Here is a 17,338-nt window from a genome sequence, read left to right as displayed (position 1 = left end):
AAAGAGCCTCAACACTGAGGTTGGCCTGTGACCGCCTTATCCACTGCATTTTTTGAAACATTACAGTTGTTCAAACTCCTGTTCGTGCCTCCTGGGGTGATGAGTTGGGAGAGACCAGGTCCACCTGGAAGGTGGCAGAGGAAGAGATGGTAACAGCAGAAAGAGGGCCAGCCCAGTGTTTTCTTCTGGTGGCCCTGAGGTCTGAGCTCTTCTCCGTGCTGCTACCTGCCAAGGCCACTCCTGAATGACCTTATCTCTGTGCAGTCCAGACTTCCTCCAATGGCCCACCCCACCCTACCCTGGCTTTCATATGGCAAAGAAGTGGCTTTACACTAGCCCTGAGACCAGCCCCACTTCGGCACCCACTACCTAGGTGACCTTGAGCAGCTTACTTCAGTTTCCTGCGCCTGCACTTCCACACTCCTGAAGTGGTTCCTATAAATCCATCATGATTGCTGCAGAGAGTAAATGGGATGATGTAGGAAGTCCTGGGGCCACGGTTTCCGCTCTAAAACGAGGGCATCATCCCCTGGTCCAGATATTTCCTACCTGCCTCATGCTTCAAACAACCCCAGCCCCAGGCTGAGATCAGCCCCTCCCTGAGAGACAGAGAAAGAGGAGCAGAGCCATGGGGTGACAGCACAGGGTGGAAAACTTGTCATCATCTCCCCTTCCCCCTCACTGTCTTCAGTTCTGGAACAATCCACCGTCATCTCTAAGGGCTGCCTCGCGCTCCTGTTCTCCAGCCTCTGGGGAGGCTCCTGTCAGACGGCGTTCTGAGTCTCCTCACTCCTGCTCCTGTTTCTCACCTACTGGTCTCACCTCTTCGGGGCCCAGCGGTTTCCCAGGCTGTCTTCTCAGGCCCGGATTCTGGTTCTCAGCATGCTGCTTGACCTGTCCCCCAGGGCTTGGTTTGTGTCAGTTTAATGGCCACATTGCTGGGTTCAGAATCCTCCTCACAAGAGGTTTTGTGTTTTCACAAAAACTTAGTTTTGCTTCACAGATTCTGTTGTTTAATCACTGTAAAGACCTGTGTCTTAACTTATGATAAAATACACATAACATAAAATTAACCATTTTAGTCATTTTTTGCCAGGGGCCAGGGAGTTGGGGATTTAGCTCAGTGGTAGATTACTCACTTAGCATGCCTGAGGCACTGGGTTTGATCCCTAGTCAGTCTCTCTCTCTCTCTCTCTCTCCTCTCACTCTCTCACACACACACACATATTTAAATATTTATTTATTTTTGATGCTGGGGATTCCAGAGAGCCACAACCCCAACCCCTCAGCCTCAGCTTTATCTTAACCTTTTTTTTTTTTTTTTTTGGTACTGAGGAATGAACCCAGAGGCACCTTTTGGGTCTGACTTATTTCACTCAGCATGTTTTCTTTAATTTTAATTTTTATTTGTTCTTTTTCGTTACACATGACAGCAGAATGTATTTTGGCATATCATATATACATGGAGTATAACTTCCTATTCTTGCGGTTACATGGATAGTGTATTCACATATGAATGTAGGAAAGTTATGTCCAATTCATTCCTGTCTTTCCCATTCCCTTCCCCCAACTCCCCTCTGTCCAATCCCATGAACCTCACTCCCTGCCCCTGTGCCAACCCGCCCCATTGTGAGTCAGCATCCACATATCAGAGAGAACATTCAGCCTTTGGTTTTTTTGGGATTGACTTATTTCACTTAGCAGGATAGTCTCCAGCTCCATCCATTTACTTGCAGATGCCATAATTTCATTCTTCCTTATGGCTGAGAAATATTCCATAAAGAAATGCACCACATTTTCTTTATCCATTCATCTGTTGGAGGGCACCTAGATTGGTTCCATAGCTTAGCTATTGTGAATTGAGCTGCTATAAACATTGATGTGGTGGCATCACTGTAATATGCTGATTTTAAGTCCTTTGGGTATACGCCAAGGAGTGGGACAACTGGGTCAAATGGTTCCATTCCAAGTTTTCACTCAGCATGTTTTCAAGACTCATCCATGTTGAAGCATGCATCAGAATTTCTTTCCTTTTTAAGACTGAATAACATTCTATGGTATGTATACACCCCATTTTGCTTACCCATTCATCTGTCAGTGAACATTTGGACTTGCAAAAGCTATTGTGAATAACCCTGTTATGAACACTGCTGGACAGCTATCTGTTTGAACCCCTGCCTTCATTTCTTTTGTGTATATACCTTGAAGTGGAATTTCTGGATCTGAAGGTAATTTTATGCTTGATTTTTAAAAGAACTTCCATACTGTTTTCCACAGTGGCTGTGCCTGTCTTCATTCCCACAAAAGTTCCCTTTTCTCTACATCCTTGCCAACGCTTTTCTGAGGTTTTCAGTAATAGCCATCCTAATGGGTGTGAAGGGATTTTGATTTGCATTTCCCTAATGATTAATATCTTTGATTATCTTTTCATGTGCTTATGATCCCTTCGTGTACCTTCTTGAGAGAGATGTCTACTCAAATTCTTCTCCCTTCTTTGGATGTTGAGTTAGAGGAGTTCTCTTGACATCCTGAATATTAATCCCTTGTCAGATTTGAGATTTGCAAATATTTTCTCCAATTGTGTGGGTTGCCTTTTTACTCTGTTGATGGTGTCCTTGGATGCACAAAGGTTTTTCATTTTCATGAAGTCGAATTTGTCTATGTTCTTGTTGTTACCCAGGCTTTTGGTGTCATAACCAAGAAATCATTGCTGGGCTGGGGAGATAGCTCAGTTGGTAGAGTGCTTGCCTCTCAAGCATAAGGCCCTGGGTTCGATCCCCGGCACCACAAAAAAAAAAAAAAAAAAAAAAAATCTTTGCCAAATCCAATGTCATTAAACATCTCCCCAATGTTTTGTTCTAAAAATTTGTATGGATTTTGCTTTTCTGTTTTGACCTCAGATGCAATTTTTTTTTTTTTTTTTGCGGTGCTGGGGATGGAACCTAGGGCCCTGTGCTTGCAAGGCAAGCACTCTACCAACTGAGCTTTCTCCCCAGGCCCTTAAATGCATTTTAAGTTAATTTTTGTATGTGGCATAGAGACCTTTTGGGCTGCTGAGACCTGTGCTTCCTCAGTGTGGTCTGCTCCATTCATCACGTCTGCAGTTTAGGACAGATTCTGGAGCCAGACCATTTGGATTTGAGCTTCACCTTTACAATTTGCTAATTTGTGTGACTGCGAGCAAGTTTCTCAGTCTCTCTATGCTTGTTACTCATCTGAAAATGGAACATCGACAATGGTACCCACTTCATGGGTTCGCAATGAGGATTTTGATGCTGAACACCCCTAATGGTACCCAGCAACTGGACAGTGCTTGTGCTTGTTGTCATAGCCCCTTTTGGCACCAGATTTTGAGTTGATAGACTTCACCTATGAGCCATCCTCACTGAGTTGGAAAAGGCTTCTGCAGGATTTCATGCTCATGCCTGCTTCTTGCAGGGTCCCCTTAGAAAGAGAGTCATAACCTGCCTGCCTCCCATCTTGATGGAGGTGATGCTTTCACCCCACTGGAGGTGATCAGCAGCTGCCCCCGCACAGACACCAGTGCATGAAGGCACTGGCACCTCCCATGTGGCTGCCGGGTTTCACCCCCACCCACGGCCACAAGTGCCCTCTTCATCTCCAGCATTGAAGAGTCTTCTTTCTTCCTTTCCAGCTCAGCTCTGCATTCTGCATTTTCAAAATACCATATATTATCAGCGTATCCATGTGCTTGAATCAGGAGGGACTTCCCTGTGAGTTCAGTTGATCGAATTAGCCGGAAATGTCACTGATTTTTTTTCCTTTCCTTTCCGTGTGTGTGTGTGTGTGTGTGTGTGTGTGTGTGTGTGTGTGTTGCACTTTTTCTAAACCTTCTGGTCAGCTTTCTCTGGCCATGGTGTTGGCCCATGTGAAGGGGTGAGTGGTCCTGAGCTGACTAAAGGGGACACAGAGTAGAGGGAGTCTGTGAGTAAAGGGAAGTGAGTCTGAGGAAGGAATCCTGAGGTGGGCCAGGTGGGGTGGGTCTCCCCAGACTATATGTATCCAAATACTGGGGAGTCACCAAGGTCCACCAAATTGCTGAGTGCTATGGTTGGCACTGAAATCAGGCCCAAGTACTCACAGATGCACACCTCTAATCAAAGTTGCTGGCCACACCTCTGCACACCCACACAGTCCTCTAACTTCTGTGCCGCCCCGCCTGACTGCACGCTCAGTATCGGGTTCTCCCTACAGAAGTAGGTATGAAGGGTCCTACGTGGCCTAGGAAGGATCACATGTCGTATGAGGGAGAAAAAGGCCCCCAATGTGAGCATGAGAGGTGCAGTCAGCAAAATCTGCAACTGGCTTCCAGAGTTTAAAAACTGGGAAATGTCATTTCCATCCATCTAACCATCATTCACCCCTCCCTCCATCCATCATCCCACTCACCTGGGGAAGGAGGGGCTCATCAATTCCTGGCTAATGCCCATGGATGGCTCCCACCCCAGGAAGAAGTGACCAAGTAACAAGTCCGGTCCCCAAACTCCAGAGTCCTGTGTTCTCCTCTTGGTTCTTCTCTCAGCTGACCATGTGAATCAGGTCATATGGTCTGACTGTTCTAGACCTCAGTCTCCTCATCTATAAAATGGGGACAGTTGCACCAGAAGGAGGGTGGGGAATTTCCAGTTGTAACATTCCATGGCTGACCCTTTGGCTCCTGATGTCACAATATGGAGCTGGCTCGTGATTGGCCCATAGCCTCCTCCAGCTCTGCTGTTCTCTTGGTCATGGGAACAAGATGGACTCGCCCTGGACCTTCCCTACTTGTGCTCCTCTGTTACGGACAGCTCTTGCCATGGCTCATGACTGTGGGTGATCAAAGCTTAGGTGCGGCTGGGACCTGAAGAAGCGTGGGACCAGAGAAGGGGACCTGGCAGGGGCAGTCCTCCCCAGATCACATGACGCCCATCCCTTCCCTGCAGATGAGTTCTACAACGAGACAGAGGCAAAGCTGTTCCTGCAGTTTTATGAGCAAACAGCCCAGGTTGTGTTGAACCAGTTCATGGAGGCTGCTTGGAACTATGTCACCAACATCACCAAGAAAAATCGGGAGGATATGGTGTGGTACCACCTCCCCGAGTCCTCCTGAATACTCTTGCTCTTCTCAGGGGTCTTGGGAGGTTGGGGACCACACTTCCTGCCTGCTTTCCAGAGCTAGAGGAAAGAGGGAAGCCCCAAAGCACATGTCAAAGTTGGTTGCAAGGTCCAGGTCCCTTGGTGGCCTCAAACTTTCTCTGCATAAGAATCTGAGTCTTTTTTTCCCCTTGTAATCTTATTTTCTTGCTTCTAGGGACCCAGGCTTTCTCCCTCTACCTCTGAGCAAACCTTCAGTATTTCTGGACCCTGGGCTGTGGCAGTGGGTTGGGGTGCTATGGCCCTGGAGTTCGACGTGGGATACTCACACCTTTCCCCGACCTGCCTTGACAAGTAACAGTGACCCTTTTTGCAGCTGCGCAAGGAGGTGGAGAGGTCCCAGGTCATGGTGTACTTCGGCAGCCGGGCCCGCCTGTTTAAGATCGCCCAGTTCCAGGACCCGGCCGTGAAGCGCATGCTGAGTAAGCTGCTGGACATAGGCAAGGCGGCCTTGCCCAAGGACGAGCTCTGGGAGGTGATGGATAGAGCCCCAGGCCTCCAGGCACACGCTCCCCCACCCCAGGGGTGGGTGGGTCAGGCCTGGTAGGGGAGCCAGCGTGTCTGGGGCAGGAGGGGGTTGGCAGGGTGGGACCAGAACTTCCTCTGGAGGTGGGGGCTTCAGCCAGGCCCACCTCTCCTGGGTGGTGGGGCTAGTGCTGGGGGTGGGCCCAAGGGCACAGGCCTGCCCTGGGTGACACCTGCCCCCCCAGTACAACAAGCTTCTGGCCTACATGGAGACGGCGTACAGTATGGCCCAGGTGTGCCTGGATGAGGGGCCCTGCCTGCCCCTGGAGCCTGGTGAGCATCCAACCCTACCCCTTCAGTGGGTCTCCCGACCCAAACTGCTTTCTTGGGGAGGGATTGGCACCCAGGGTGGGTGAGGGCAGAGGTAGGTGGGCATGAAGTCCCATACAGCTCCTTTTCCGGGCCCAGACCTCCAAGAAATCATGGCCAACTCCAGGGACCAGAAGGAACTGCTTTGGGCCTGGCAAGGCTGGCGGGATGCTGTGGGTCGCCAGCTCCGTCCCATCTATGAGCGCTATGTAATCCTCAGCAACAAGGCCGCACAGCTCAATGGTGAGCAGGTTGGACCAGGAAGGGGCAAAGCTCAGTTCACAGAGGCTCAGAGAGGGCCACCACCAGCTCTGGAGCTGGGCTTCACAAATACTGCTAGAGCACCTAAGGTGTGCTGGGTACTGAAGAAGTTCTGAAACCACGTAGGTGAAGATAGACGGACAGCCTTGATGGGCTTATGGTCCTGTGGGGAGGCCATTGCAGTCTAGTAAACACTCATCTCTGGTACCACCTGGGATGGTGCCGCAGAGGAAGAGGCTGTCCAGAGAGGGAATGGGGAAATGCTGGTTCCAGATACGTGATCAGAGAAGGTCTCTCTGATATTCACCCACGCCTGAAAGACAGGCAAGAGCCAAGCAAAAGAGCATCTTAGGCAGAAGCTCTGTGGGAAGAAAGCTGGGATTTTGAAGGATCTGAAAGAAGTCCACGTGGCCACTGGGCTATGGTCAGTGGGGCTCCAGGCAGGGTGAAAGGGGACAGGGTCTAGCAGGCGTGAGGAGGAGCTCACCTTGTGGGCTTCACTCAGTGCTTTTCCATCTTTGCTCTGACCCAAGGTTGACAGTGACCTTGGAAGGTAGTGTTTTCCTTTTGCAGATGAAGACTCCAAAGTTGAGTGGCTTCCCTGGAAGGCACCTGGGCCTCCTGCCTTGCGAGGCCAGGGTTGACGGGTGGCGTGGCGAGCACCTGGTGGGTCCCCTCTCCTGTTCCAGGCTACAAAGATATGGGGGCTTTGTGGCGCTCCAAGTATGAGGATGAGACCCTGGAGCAAGACCTGGAGCGGATCTACCAGGAGCTGCAGCCGCTCTACCTGAACCTGCACGCCTACGTGCGCCGCTCCCTGCACCGCCACTATGGGCCCGAGATCATCGACGTGAGGGGGCCCATCCCTGCTCACCTGCTAGGTAAAGGCCCAGCTGGTGGCAGAGGCAGGCGCTCAGTAAGCAGGGAGACCACTGTCACCTTCTCTTAGCACCTCCAATCCCCTTCCAGGGAACATGTGGGCTCAGTCATGGGTCAACATCCTAGACCTGGTCTTGCCCTTCCCCAAGAAACCCCCTGAGGACATCACGAAGATCATGAAAGGCCAGGTCAGTGCTTGACCTGTGGGTGTCCCCACCCTCCAGCGCCCCTGAGCAAACAGGGCAGTGCCCACCCACCCCTCTTCCCCACAGCGCTGGAAGCCTGGGAAAATGTTTGAAGAGGCTGAAAAATTTTTTACCTCCTTGGGGATGCTGGCCGCCCCACCTGATTTCTGGAAAAAGTCAATGTTGGAGAGACCACCCGATGGGCGGGAGGTGGAGTGCCAGACCTCTGCCTGGGACTTCTACAATGGCAAGGACTTCAGGTGCCCACCCGCACGGCCGGCGGTCAGCCCCATGCCCCACCTGCAATCCTCTCCCGCCACCCGCATCTGCCTGTCTTAGGCAGCGCGGGCCAGGAGTGGGCAGCAGAAGATCTGGGAAGGGCAGGGGGAATGTCAGCTGGGAGCATAGAAGGGGTGGTGGATAGAAAAGCAACTGTCTTGGTCACTGGTTGGTTATGGGACCTGGAGAGGAAAAGGCGGAAGCCAAGTTTCTTCTGGTCTCCCGCCTATGCGCCCCAATCCTTACTAGAGTCTGAATGGAAAAACCTCCTGTTCTTTCCAAACATCCCATGTTCCTTGACCCCCTGCCCTTTCACTCTAGGGTAAAGAAGTGCACTGAAGTGAACATAGAAGATCTGCTGTCCATCTTCCACCAGATGGGCCATATCCAGTACTTCCTACAGTACAAGAACCTCTCCATCCTCTTCCGAGAAGGCGCCAATCCTGCCTTTGGAGAGGCCGTGGGGTCGATGATCACCCTCTCAGCCTCCTCCTATCAGCATCTGCTTAACAGAGGCCTGCTCAGCCAGCAGCACCAGGACTCAGGTGATGGGCACCAAGGGGAAAGAAGGAGGGCAGCCTGAGCCTAGGTGCTCCAGACAAGGCTAACGGAAGGAGAGTCCAGGGGCCATCGTCTGATCACCTTTTCCCTGTCCCCAGAGGAGGAGGTCAACTTCCTAATGGGCATTGCCCTGGACAAGATTGCCTTCATTCCCTTTGGCTACATGATAGATATGTTCCGCTGGAAGATCTTTGATGGCACCATCCAAAAGGACATCTACAACCAGGAGTGGTGGAACTTCAGGTAGGGAAGGCAATTGTCCTGGGCTCTCCCCACACCTGGATAGGGCTTGACCACCACTGCCAGAGGGTGCTTCTGGCCTCTCTTTTGAAAGTAGAATAAAGGGTGCAACCTTGATGCCCTGGGGACTGGGGAAGCCCCAGGGCAGTGTGGCCTGTTTGGTGTCATCAGATAAATGTATCCGTGCTTAGTGGATGGAGCCAGCATGGGCAATCACGAGACCTCATTCTAAATCTGTCACCAGTACTGAGCCAGTCTTTAACCTCGGTAGGCTTCAATCTCATCTGTGAAAACTAGGACCCTAGCAGTAATCCCACCTGCTCCCGGGGTGGCTGGGAAGTTCCCACCTTCTTTGCAACTGGGTTTCTCCAAGAACAGAGCACTGACCACCAGGCAGGCCCCCTGCACCTCTCTCCTTTCCTCATTCTACAACAAGAACAGAAGAGGGGATGTACAGGGGCCTGAGCATTTCTCCTCAGGAGTTTCCATGGGAGAGAGGCAGGCCCACCACCCTGATATGCATGTGTGCCTCCCAGAGGCTTAGTAACCCCAGACCGCCAAAGGAGCCCACTCCAGTCTGGCACATCTTTTGATTGAATAATAAATGCTCATGACCAGGGTTTCTCCACATCCACCAGGTACCGGACTGACTGGCTCAAGGCTGGTGAACACCGGGCGGTGTGGGCCTGCGGCTCTGCTCCAATAACTAGCACTGTCTCCTGCAGCCAATTCCCTGATCTCTAAACCTTGGTTTTCTCATCTGTAAAATGAGAACAATAGTAATACCACGCCACAGGGGTGTTTTTCTCTTTTCTTCTTAGCACTACTTACCAGATGAAATGGCCTGTTTACTGGTCTATAATCCACTGCCCACACATCATTAGGATGGAGATGGATGCAAACAGGGACTTGGCCTTACCTGTTCTCTTAATGACACCTCCCCAGAGATCAGACCAGTCTGTCTCCCAATCTCATGTGTTTTCACTCAATCAATGAAGACATATTGGCATCCTCAGCCAATTTTGATGGACATATTAATGCTTTGAATAAGAAAAGGCTCTACAGGTGCCATGAGCAAGCCCCTCTCTTTCTCCTACCAGGTTGAAGTACCAGGGCCTGTGCCCCCCTATTCCTCGGTCAGAGGATGACTTTGACCCAGGTGCCAAGTTCCACATTTCTGCCAGCGTGCCCTACATAGGGTAAGGGCCTGGGTGCTGTCAGCAGAACCAGATCTGGGAATTGAGATTTGGGGGACATGGTGACTGGGCCGAGCATTTCTAGGTTCAAACATCACCTGCACCCCTGCCTACCTCTTCCCATCAGATTGCATAGCCTTCTTAGGGCTGTGCCCTGGAATTCTTTGAACTTTCCCATCATATCCTGTATGAAAGGCGGAGTTAATAGGAATATTCTCCACCATCCCCATTGTTCCCTAGAGGAGGGTAAGAAGAGGGAGACGGGGTCAGGTGACTGTTAGGAAGTTAGAGAAGGAGGACCTTCCAATATTATAAGGCCTGCCCAAAGTGGTGACTGCTGACAAGGGCCACTGAGTGTCCAAGCTACCAGGCCCCAAGTGCCTCTGGGCTTCCCACCCTTGGCCCCCACTTCCCAGCCTGCCCTCACATTCCAGGTACTTCCTGAGCCTAGTGCTTCAGTTCCAGTTTCACGAAGCTCTGTGCAAGGCCGCAGGCCACATGGGACCACTGCACCAGTGTAACATCTATAACTCCAAGATGGCTGGGAAGATCCTGGGGTGAGTGCCCTCCTCCCTCATCTGTCCTCTGCTCCCCCGTCTTCCTCACAGGGAACCCTCCTCCAGGCTCCCTTGCCTCACCTGGCCACCCTGGGTTCCCAGGGCAGAGCTTCACTGAGTAGACATTCTAGTGAAAATTCTTCCTCGCGTCAGACTGCAGTCTGTCCTACATTAATTGAAGCCCGTTTCCTCTTTTTTATCCTCCTGTGGCCAAACATGCTGTTTAGCCCCTTTGGCAAACACAGGTGCATATGCATGAAACCAGGGTCCCTGGAGGGAAGCCAGCGCTGAAGCCCTGCCCTGGCCTTTTGTTTTCCACCTGAATCTCCTTACTCTTCCCTTTTGAGGTGCCCAACTGCCCCCTTGGCAGCATTTAAGGCCCGAGTGGATGCACTCTGCTTTTCTCACCTCTTCATGGAGGCGCTCAGGTCCAGTTCCCAGACTAATCCCAGTTGCTTTCACACTGTCTCTTTGCATACTTCTGATTAGCCTGTGGTCACCTTGATCCCCTAGTCTTTTCTCCCTACACTTGCTATTTAGCTCATCCTTTCCATACCTGCCTCTGTGGCATTGTCGGTTTGTTTGTTTTGATCCTGAAGCAAACTTGGAGGGGTGTGGGGGCCTGAACTGAAAGTGCAAAACACCCCTGTGATGGTCCAGGCTCTCTGATGAGTATTCTTATTACGCTTCATGTTAGCTACTCTTAGCTTTATAAAGTGGGTATTATTATCCATCCGCCCTTTACAAACAATGAAACAGAAGGTCAGAGAGGTGATATGATTGTGTATCATTCAATGTAGCAAGAAGCAAAGTCATGCGTTGAAGCCTGAACTTCTCCAGAACACAATGTCCTGCACACTATTTCCTCCAGCCAAGGATACAGGCCCCAGTGGAGAGATCTGACCCAGGTCTAATGGTTTGAAGATCAGCACCCCAACCACCAAGATGCAGAGTTCACCCACTGCCCTGGTCTTTTCCCTCTTGATTTCTACTGATTTTAATTCATTCCCTGAATTGGTAAAGATCATCTTGAGTTTTATTCCTCTCTCTCAGAGGATTAACAACACCACATAATTTAGTATCTTTTGCATGTTTAATGAGCATATTTGTGATTCCACCATGAAGTTTATCTGTAAGCACCAGGTCAGATGCGTTACAGGACTGGTCCTCTGGACTTTAGTCTGTACTTTGCATGACTATCATCTCCCACCCTTCCATACTACAGGGGTTTGTTTTAGCTGATGGCCTGGATTTGCACTTTTCTGAATGTGTTGAACATAAGGGCATCTCTGTGCCGTCTGCATCCATGTTTCTGGCTGCCCATCATGTATTCATTTAGCAAACATTCACTTGTGCCAGAGTCAACCAGCAGCCTTACAACCAGCAGCGGGTAATGGATGAAATAAATAAATTCCAAAATACTAGAAAGGAACCACAGCAATAGGAAAGGTCTTGGTGGACATGCAAAGAGGCTCAGGAGGACTGCCAGGGGACCAAGAAGGGATCTCTGTGCCCAAATGTAGTATGCAAGAAATAGCAGACATCCGTTTTCTTTACATCAACTTAATTTTCTTTTCTTTTTTTTTTCTTTTTTTTTTTTTTTTGGTACTGGGGCTTGAACCCAGGGGCACTTTACCCATGAGCTACATCCCAGCTCTTTTTATTTTTTTTATTTTGAGACAGGGTCTTGTGAAGTTGCTGAGACTAGCCTGGAACTTGAGATCTTCCTGCCTCAGCCTCCTGAGTCACTGGAATTACAGGCATGCACCACTGCACTCAGTTTGCACCAACTCACTTTTAATCCCCCCTTCATCCCACCTGCTTGGTGGGGCATCTGACCTTAGGCATTCTCGTCACCCATGGTGCTCAGGGTTCCCAAGGTCTGACGCGGCTCCAAACCATGTGACCAGTCTCTCACCATTGGGCACCAGTCCTCCTGCATCACCACCCAGAGCCCTGTTCTGGGAAGACCTGGATCCCAGGTGTAGGACTTTGAACACAGTTTTCTGGGTAGTGGGTTATGCAGGGGAGAGAGGAGTCGAGAGTCTTGCAGCGATATGGAGCATGGCGAGCAGGTGTTATTGAATGAGGTCTACTTTGTCCATAACGCATTATACCAACCACTGAAATGAGGAATTTTGCAAATTAGAAAGTGTATTCATAGGGCATCAAGTGTGAGGAAGGAGGCCCATGTCTCAAATCTGCCTCCTTGAGGACAGGGGATGGGGAAAGGTGATGGAAGTTAGCTAAGAGGAAGAGAAGTGGGTTAAGTCTAGAGGGTTTATTCGGGTTTTCCCTCAGTTTCACGGAGGGGTGGAGAGGAGAGATTCTGGGCTACTCTCGCCTAACCTACCTTCTCCCCGAAACTACCCTTTCTGGTTTTAAAATGGATCTCACTATGTTGCCCATGTTGGTCTTGAACTGCTAGGCTTAGTCAGTTCTCCTGCCTCAGCCTCCTGAATAGCTGAAATTTAAGGTGCACACCCAGCTTGCCTCAAGTAGCTTAAAATTTGATTTTGCTACATTCTATATGCAAATCCCCTGGACCAGGGTCCAGTCTTATTCTTCTGGGAATGAAGAATCCAAGTGGACCCCATCTAAGTTCCCAAAGCCCGCCTACCTCCCACACCCTGCTATGGTGGGCCTGACCTTGTCCAAGGGTACGTTGCTGTCACTTTGGAGTTGGGGGTTCCAGGCAGTGCCCATTTGCCAGCTCTGCAGCCCTCTTCCTCTGTGAAGCCCACATGGGCTGCTGGTGGGTCACACGCTTTGTACCCACAGCCCGAAGTGCTGTTTTTAAGTAAGTAGATTCTCAGTGGATAAAGATCCCCCCAGCTTCTTCCTTTTACCTAGGATCTGGGATCGGATAAACTCCTCTGACCTAGGCTTTTTGCTTTTGCTTTTGTTTTCTTTCAATCTTGATAACTCTTCATTTCTCTGTGTTCCTAACTACATTCTTTCTCAATGCTTTCAACCAAGAATATACTGACTTTTACTTTCCCCTGATTCCTTCCCAGTTGTTTGTTAAGTGATGTGTGTAATGTTTGCAAGCTACAAAGTCCTCCTTCAACATTATCTGATGTACTCCTCACTGTGATGAAGGGCAGGTATTCATGGGGCCCATTTAACTGATGAGGAACTGAGGCTGAGAGAGGTTTTAAGTTGTGTTCCTGAAGTTCTGTGGCCCACAGGTGGCACTGCTGGGTTTAGAACCTGGGTCCACATGGTGACCTTTGGGCCTCCAAGACCCTGCTTCTTTCCTGGTCAGATCAGGGACCAACAGGTTGAAAAGGACCAACATCTACCCACCACTGCTCTGCAGGGGGCATGGGGTGAGGAGTCTGGAAACCTGGCTTTGGCACACCCTGTACCCCCACCATGAGTGCAGTGTGCCGAGTTGAAGGCTCTACCATCTGCCACCATGTACTGGGTGTGCCTGAAGACAGAGCTGACATTTGTGCAGCCCTGCAGGTGGCACACAGAGCACCTTTCATGCTTATGATCTCTTGCATTTTCCCAAGTCCTACCTACGACACCAGAAATCTGAAAAGCTGCCTTTCCCTGGGTACCTCGCAGAAAACAGACTTTGTGCCTGTTTGAGTTCAGGAGAATAATAATGATCACATTAGTGCTAACAAACAGCAGCAGCAATTAGCATTTATTGCCTCTAAGCATTGAAGCAACACGATGAGGTAGATACTGTTATTATCTCCATTTTCTATGGATCTAGAAACTGAGACTCAGGATAGATTACCTACCCAAGAACCCACATTGCCTACTCAAGAACCCACATCTAATTAGTGACAGAACTGAGATTCAAACTCATGTGAATTTTATTTCAAAGCTAGTGATCATATTCACTATGCTGAACTCTGTGGGAAGACACTGGCTGACAAAGTCCTGGGGCCAGGGTTAGGTTTACTGAAGAGTCCCAGCAGCACCTGCTGATACTCTCACATGGCCTCACAGCTGTCCCCACACCCCCAGGGATGTCCTGAAGCTGGGCTCAAGCAAGCCCTGGCCAGAGGTCCTAAAGGAGCTGACGGGGCAGTCCAAGGTGTCTACGGAGGCCCTCCTGAGCTACTTCAAGCCACTGCTGAACTGGCTGGTGACTGAGAATGTGCAGCAGGGGGAAATCCTGGGCTGGCCAGACTTCGGCTGTTCCTTCCCAGGTTGGATGATCTGACCCTTCTCCCAACTCTGGTGCAGCCCTAGGCCCCACACTGCCCTGCCCTGGGACAGCCCCTACTTTGACCAATCCCTAATACCACCTACAGCCTGGCCTAAGCTGGCACAGCACAGCTGCTGGGTAACCCTTTTTGTACCAGACCTGGTGCAGCCTCGGCCATGACCACAGCCCATACCCAGCCCCAACTTAGTCGCTTCCTGGTGCTCAAGCCAGGTAGACTGTGAGGCTGGCATCTGAACAAAGGGTTGACACCCTGCCTCCTGACTGGGCTCCATGGGGTATGTCACCTACCCACATCCATCTTCTTCTCTTCCTTCTACTCTTCTTTCTTACCCTCCTTCTAGGGCAATGCCCTTACTTGTGACCTGAGGAGAAAATAGAAGGTCAGTGGCAGTCAGATCCTCCCTGACAGCCACAGGGGACCCCAGGGACTTCTTCACAGACCCATCTGCTCTGTGAGACCCTCTTATCTTCCACAGAAAGAAAAAAACCTAAAGCGGCATTCCTGGGTACGGAGTTGGAGTCTAAAGCGGCCAAGTCTGGGCAGTGGGTGCTGTTGGTCCTGAGCTTGATAATGTTCGTGATGGTTCTGGGGCTGGCCTCCAGGCTATTCAACCTGGAAAGACAGTCACTGAACAAGGACTCAGACAACACCGAGCCTGGTGGCACCTACTTCCTAGGCGTAGCCATGGAGCCCCACCAGGCTGCCCGAGGACAGTGGATGTTGCTGGGCCTCTGTCTCATCCTGATGCTGTGCTCAATTATTTTGACCATTCGGATCTTCACATGGCAGAACCAGAAGTCTCCGTGGATGAAAAATGAAAAATGGGACTCGGACTAGCCACCAATGAGACTGGTAAAGTTGTGGGGCAGGAGGAGGGTAGTCAAGCCAGAAAGAGTGAGGTAGCAGGGAGGGGAGAGTTTGCAGGCATAGTGCCCAATTGTGATTGGATGCGGCTGTGGCAGATCTGAGTACGTGCGGCATTCTGATTGTGTGTTTGCAAACTGGTGCATGGAGCCATGTGCACAGGTGACCAACTGTGATTCCATGTGTGCTTTGGGTTCCAGGCCAATCCCCTTTCTCCAAGGGGCTCAGGAACCATGGTTTTAGTGACCCAGTGGCCGTCTCCCTCCAAATCGCCCCCATCACAAGTCATACCCAGAAGTGATTCTTCACATAGCCTTGTTTAGTTCAGGAGCCCAGTTACGGGGCTTGGCTGGAGCTGCAGGACCCAAGGAATCTCTACTCTGGTTAGAAAAAGGACTCTGCTTCAGTACCCTTATAAAATGCCCTCAGGTATAACTGGACTTTCCTTTATGAATTGGTGGTGCCCAGGTTATGATCATTGTGTTTTGTATGTGGGTCGGCACATCTCTCCACTGATCCTCTGGCCCACCCTGTGTCAGTCTGCATAATCCCATCCCAAAAAGCTCTTTGTTGGTCACTTAAGATGCAAGTAGCTTCACCAACTGCCCCATAGCTCTCCCTACCCCAGCCCAGGTCCTCCCAAATGGAGACAGTGGGTAGCTGGGCACCGAGCCAGGCGTGATTAATGATTGACTTCTTTAATATTTAAACAAAGCTCATCTCCAGCCACTCTGCTCTGGAGATGGCCTTATTCAACACACACACCTGCCGCCCAGCCTGTTGCCCCGGGGAGCAAGCACAGGGCAAACAGTGCCCTTCCAGGCTCGATGGGGGAAGGGAGAAGGAAGGGGGATGAGGAGAAAGCTGTAGGAGGATATTTGCAATATTAGTGCTGAAGGGACAAGCATGGGGAAAGGGGGGAAGAACTTTGCCCCTACCCCTTCCAGTGCTTTCCCTCCAGTCTGCTGACCCTGCGGGTGCCACACCCAATATTTTCAGACTCACGAAGTCTGGACTGAGGCTAGGGCCTCCTGGGGAACCTGAAAGTCAGGGCCTGTCAGAGAATAGAAGAGACTTGAGAGGAAGGAGCATTAAAGCCAGAGCCACAGAGAAGAGGTACTAGGACTGCAGTAAAGTTTGTAGGAGAATGGCCAAAAAATGAGGTCAGCTCTGTCCAGCTAAAGGATCTGAGCCCAGAGGTCAGTGGTTTAGGGGAAGGAGGTACCAGGTGGAGATCTCCATGGTTCCTATATCTGCCCAGATTTCCAGATGTCTTCTTGGGTACTGGCTGAGGTTGAGCACTTCCTACTCCACCCCAGACTCTACAGCACCCTCGTTTGATGTCCCTGTCACTGCTTTTATTTTTTTTTTTTTTGTGCTGTACTGTCCTTATTCATCCCCAAATATTAGCTGTTAGCTCTGTAAGGGCTGGTCACATATCAGGAGTATGCCTCTGGGTAACATCCCTAGGCACCAGCCTTGACACATAATGGGGACTTGAAAAATGTTTGAATAAGTGAACGAGTGAGTGTCCCACTGCCTAAGTCCCTTCTCAGAGCACCCCACTCACTGAACCGTGAGAAACAGTCCCACTTTCCTTCACAGCCAGCCTGCCCCCACAACAGGGGCAACCAGGACACCTCTGCCCCCCGGGAGGCCACATTTGCAGCCCTCTCATCCCCAGCCACAGTGACCAATGAGGTCCCCACCAGACACTGGCTCTGCATGGAAAAGTCACACTCAACCGAGGACTCCAAGTCCTTCACCTGGACACCAGCAAAAGCTTCACTGAGCCTCCTTGGCCATTCTCCCTCCCCCACCAACCATTGTAAAGTTTATTTTGCCAGAATATTTCCTTCAAATTTCTTCAAATTTCCTTCCAAATGTCTAACTGCTGAAGAACTTGGTTGTCCATCAATTAAACCTAGATGTTCAAAATGGCATCAGAGGGTCTTTATAAATTACCCTTTTTCTGCATCCTCACCTCTCCCACTCCCCAGCTCAGTCCCTCTGCACTGACATCACCCTCGGCCTTTGCCTAAAGTTCACGCTCCATTTTGAATGCTTGTTCCTCAAGGCCTGGCTCAAAATTTGTCACTGGACCCATTACAACCTCCAAGCCCACCAAGATGCTC

General features: G+C 50.5%; 1 protein-coding gene across 1 annotated transcript; it reads left to right on the top strand.

Annotated features, from left to right (window-relative positions):
* The first annotated feature begins 2,151 nt into the window (after positions 1-2,151).
* LOC124980587 (angiotensin-converting enzyme-like protein Ace3) lies at positions 2,152-17,210 on the top strand. Its single transcript, XM_047546302.1, has 14 exons — positions 2,152-2,228; positions 5,471-5,629; positions 5,865-5,952; positions 6,088-6,231; positions 6,939-7,130; positions 7,219-7,316; positions 7,401-7,573; positions 7,914-8,137; positions 8,252-8,396; positions 9,494-9,592; positions 10,024-10,146; positions 14,134-14,318; positions 14,815-15,191; positions 16,809-17,210. The coding sequence occupies exons 2-13, from the start codon at positions 5,501-5,503 to the stop codon at positions 15,174-15,176; spliced, it is 1,962 nt and encodes a 653-aa protein (XP_047402258.1). The 5' UTR covers positions 2,152-2,228; positions 5,471-5,500; the 3' UTR covers positions 15,177-15,191; positions 16,809-17,210.
* Positions 17,211-17,338: the final 128 nt, after the last annotated feature.

The sequence above is a fragment of the Sciurus carolinensis genome, chromosome 3 (assembly GCF_902686445.1).
Source record: "Sciurus carolinensis chromosome 3, mSciCar1.2, whole genome shotgun sequence".
NCBI lineage: Eukaryota > Metazoa > Chordata > Mammalia > Rodentia > Sciuridae > Sciurus > Sciurus carolinensis.
The sequence above is the reverse complement of the archived record's forward strand: the minus strand, read 5'-3'. Positions and strand labels throughout refer to the sequence as shown.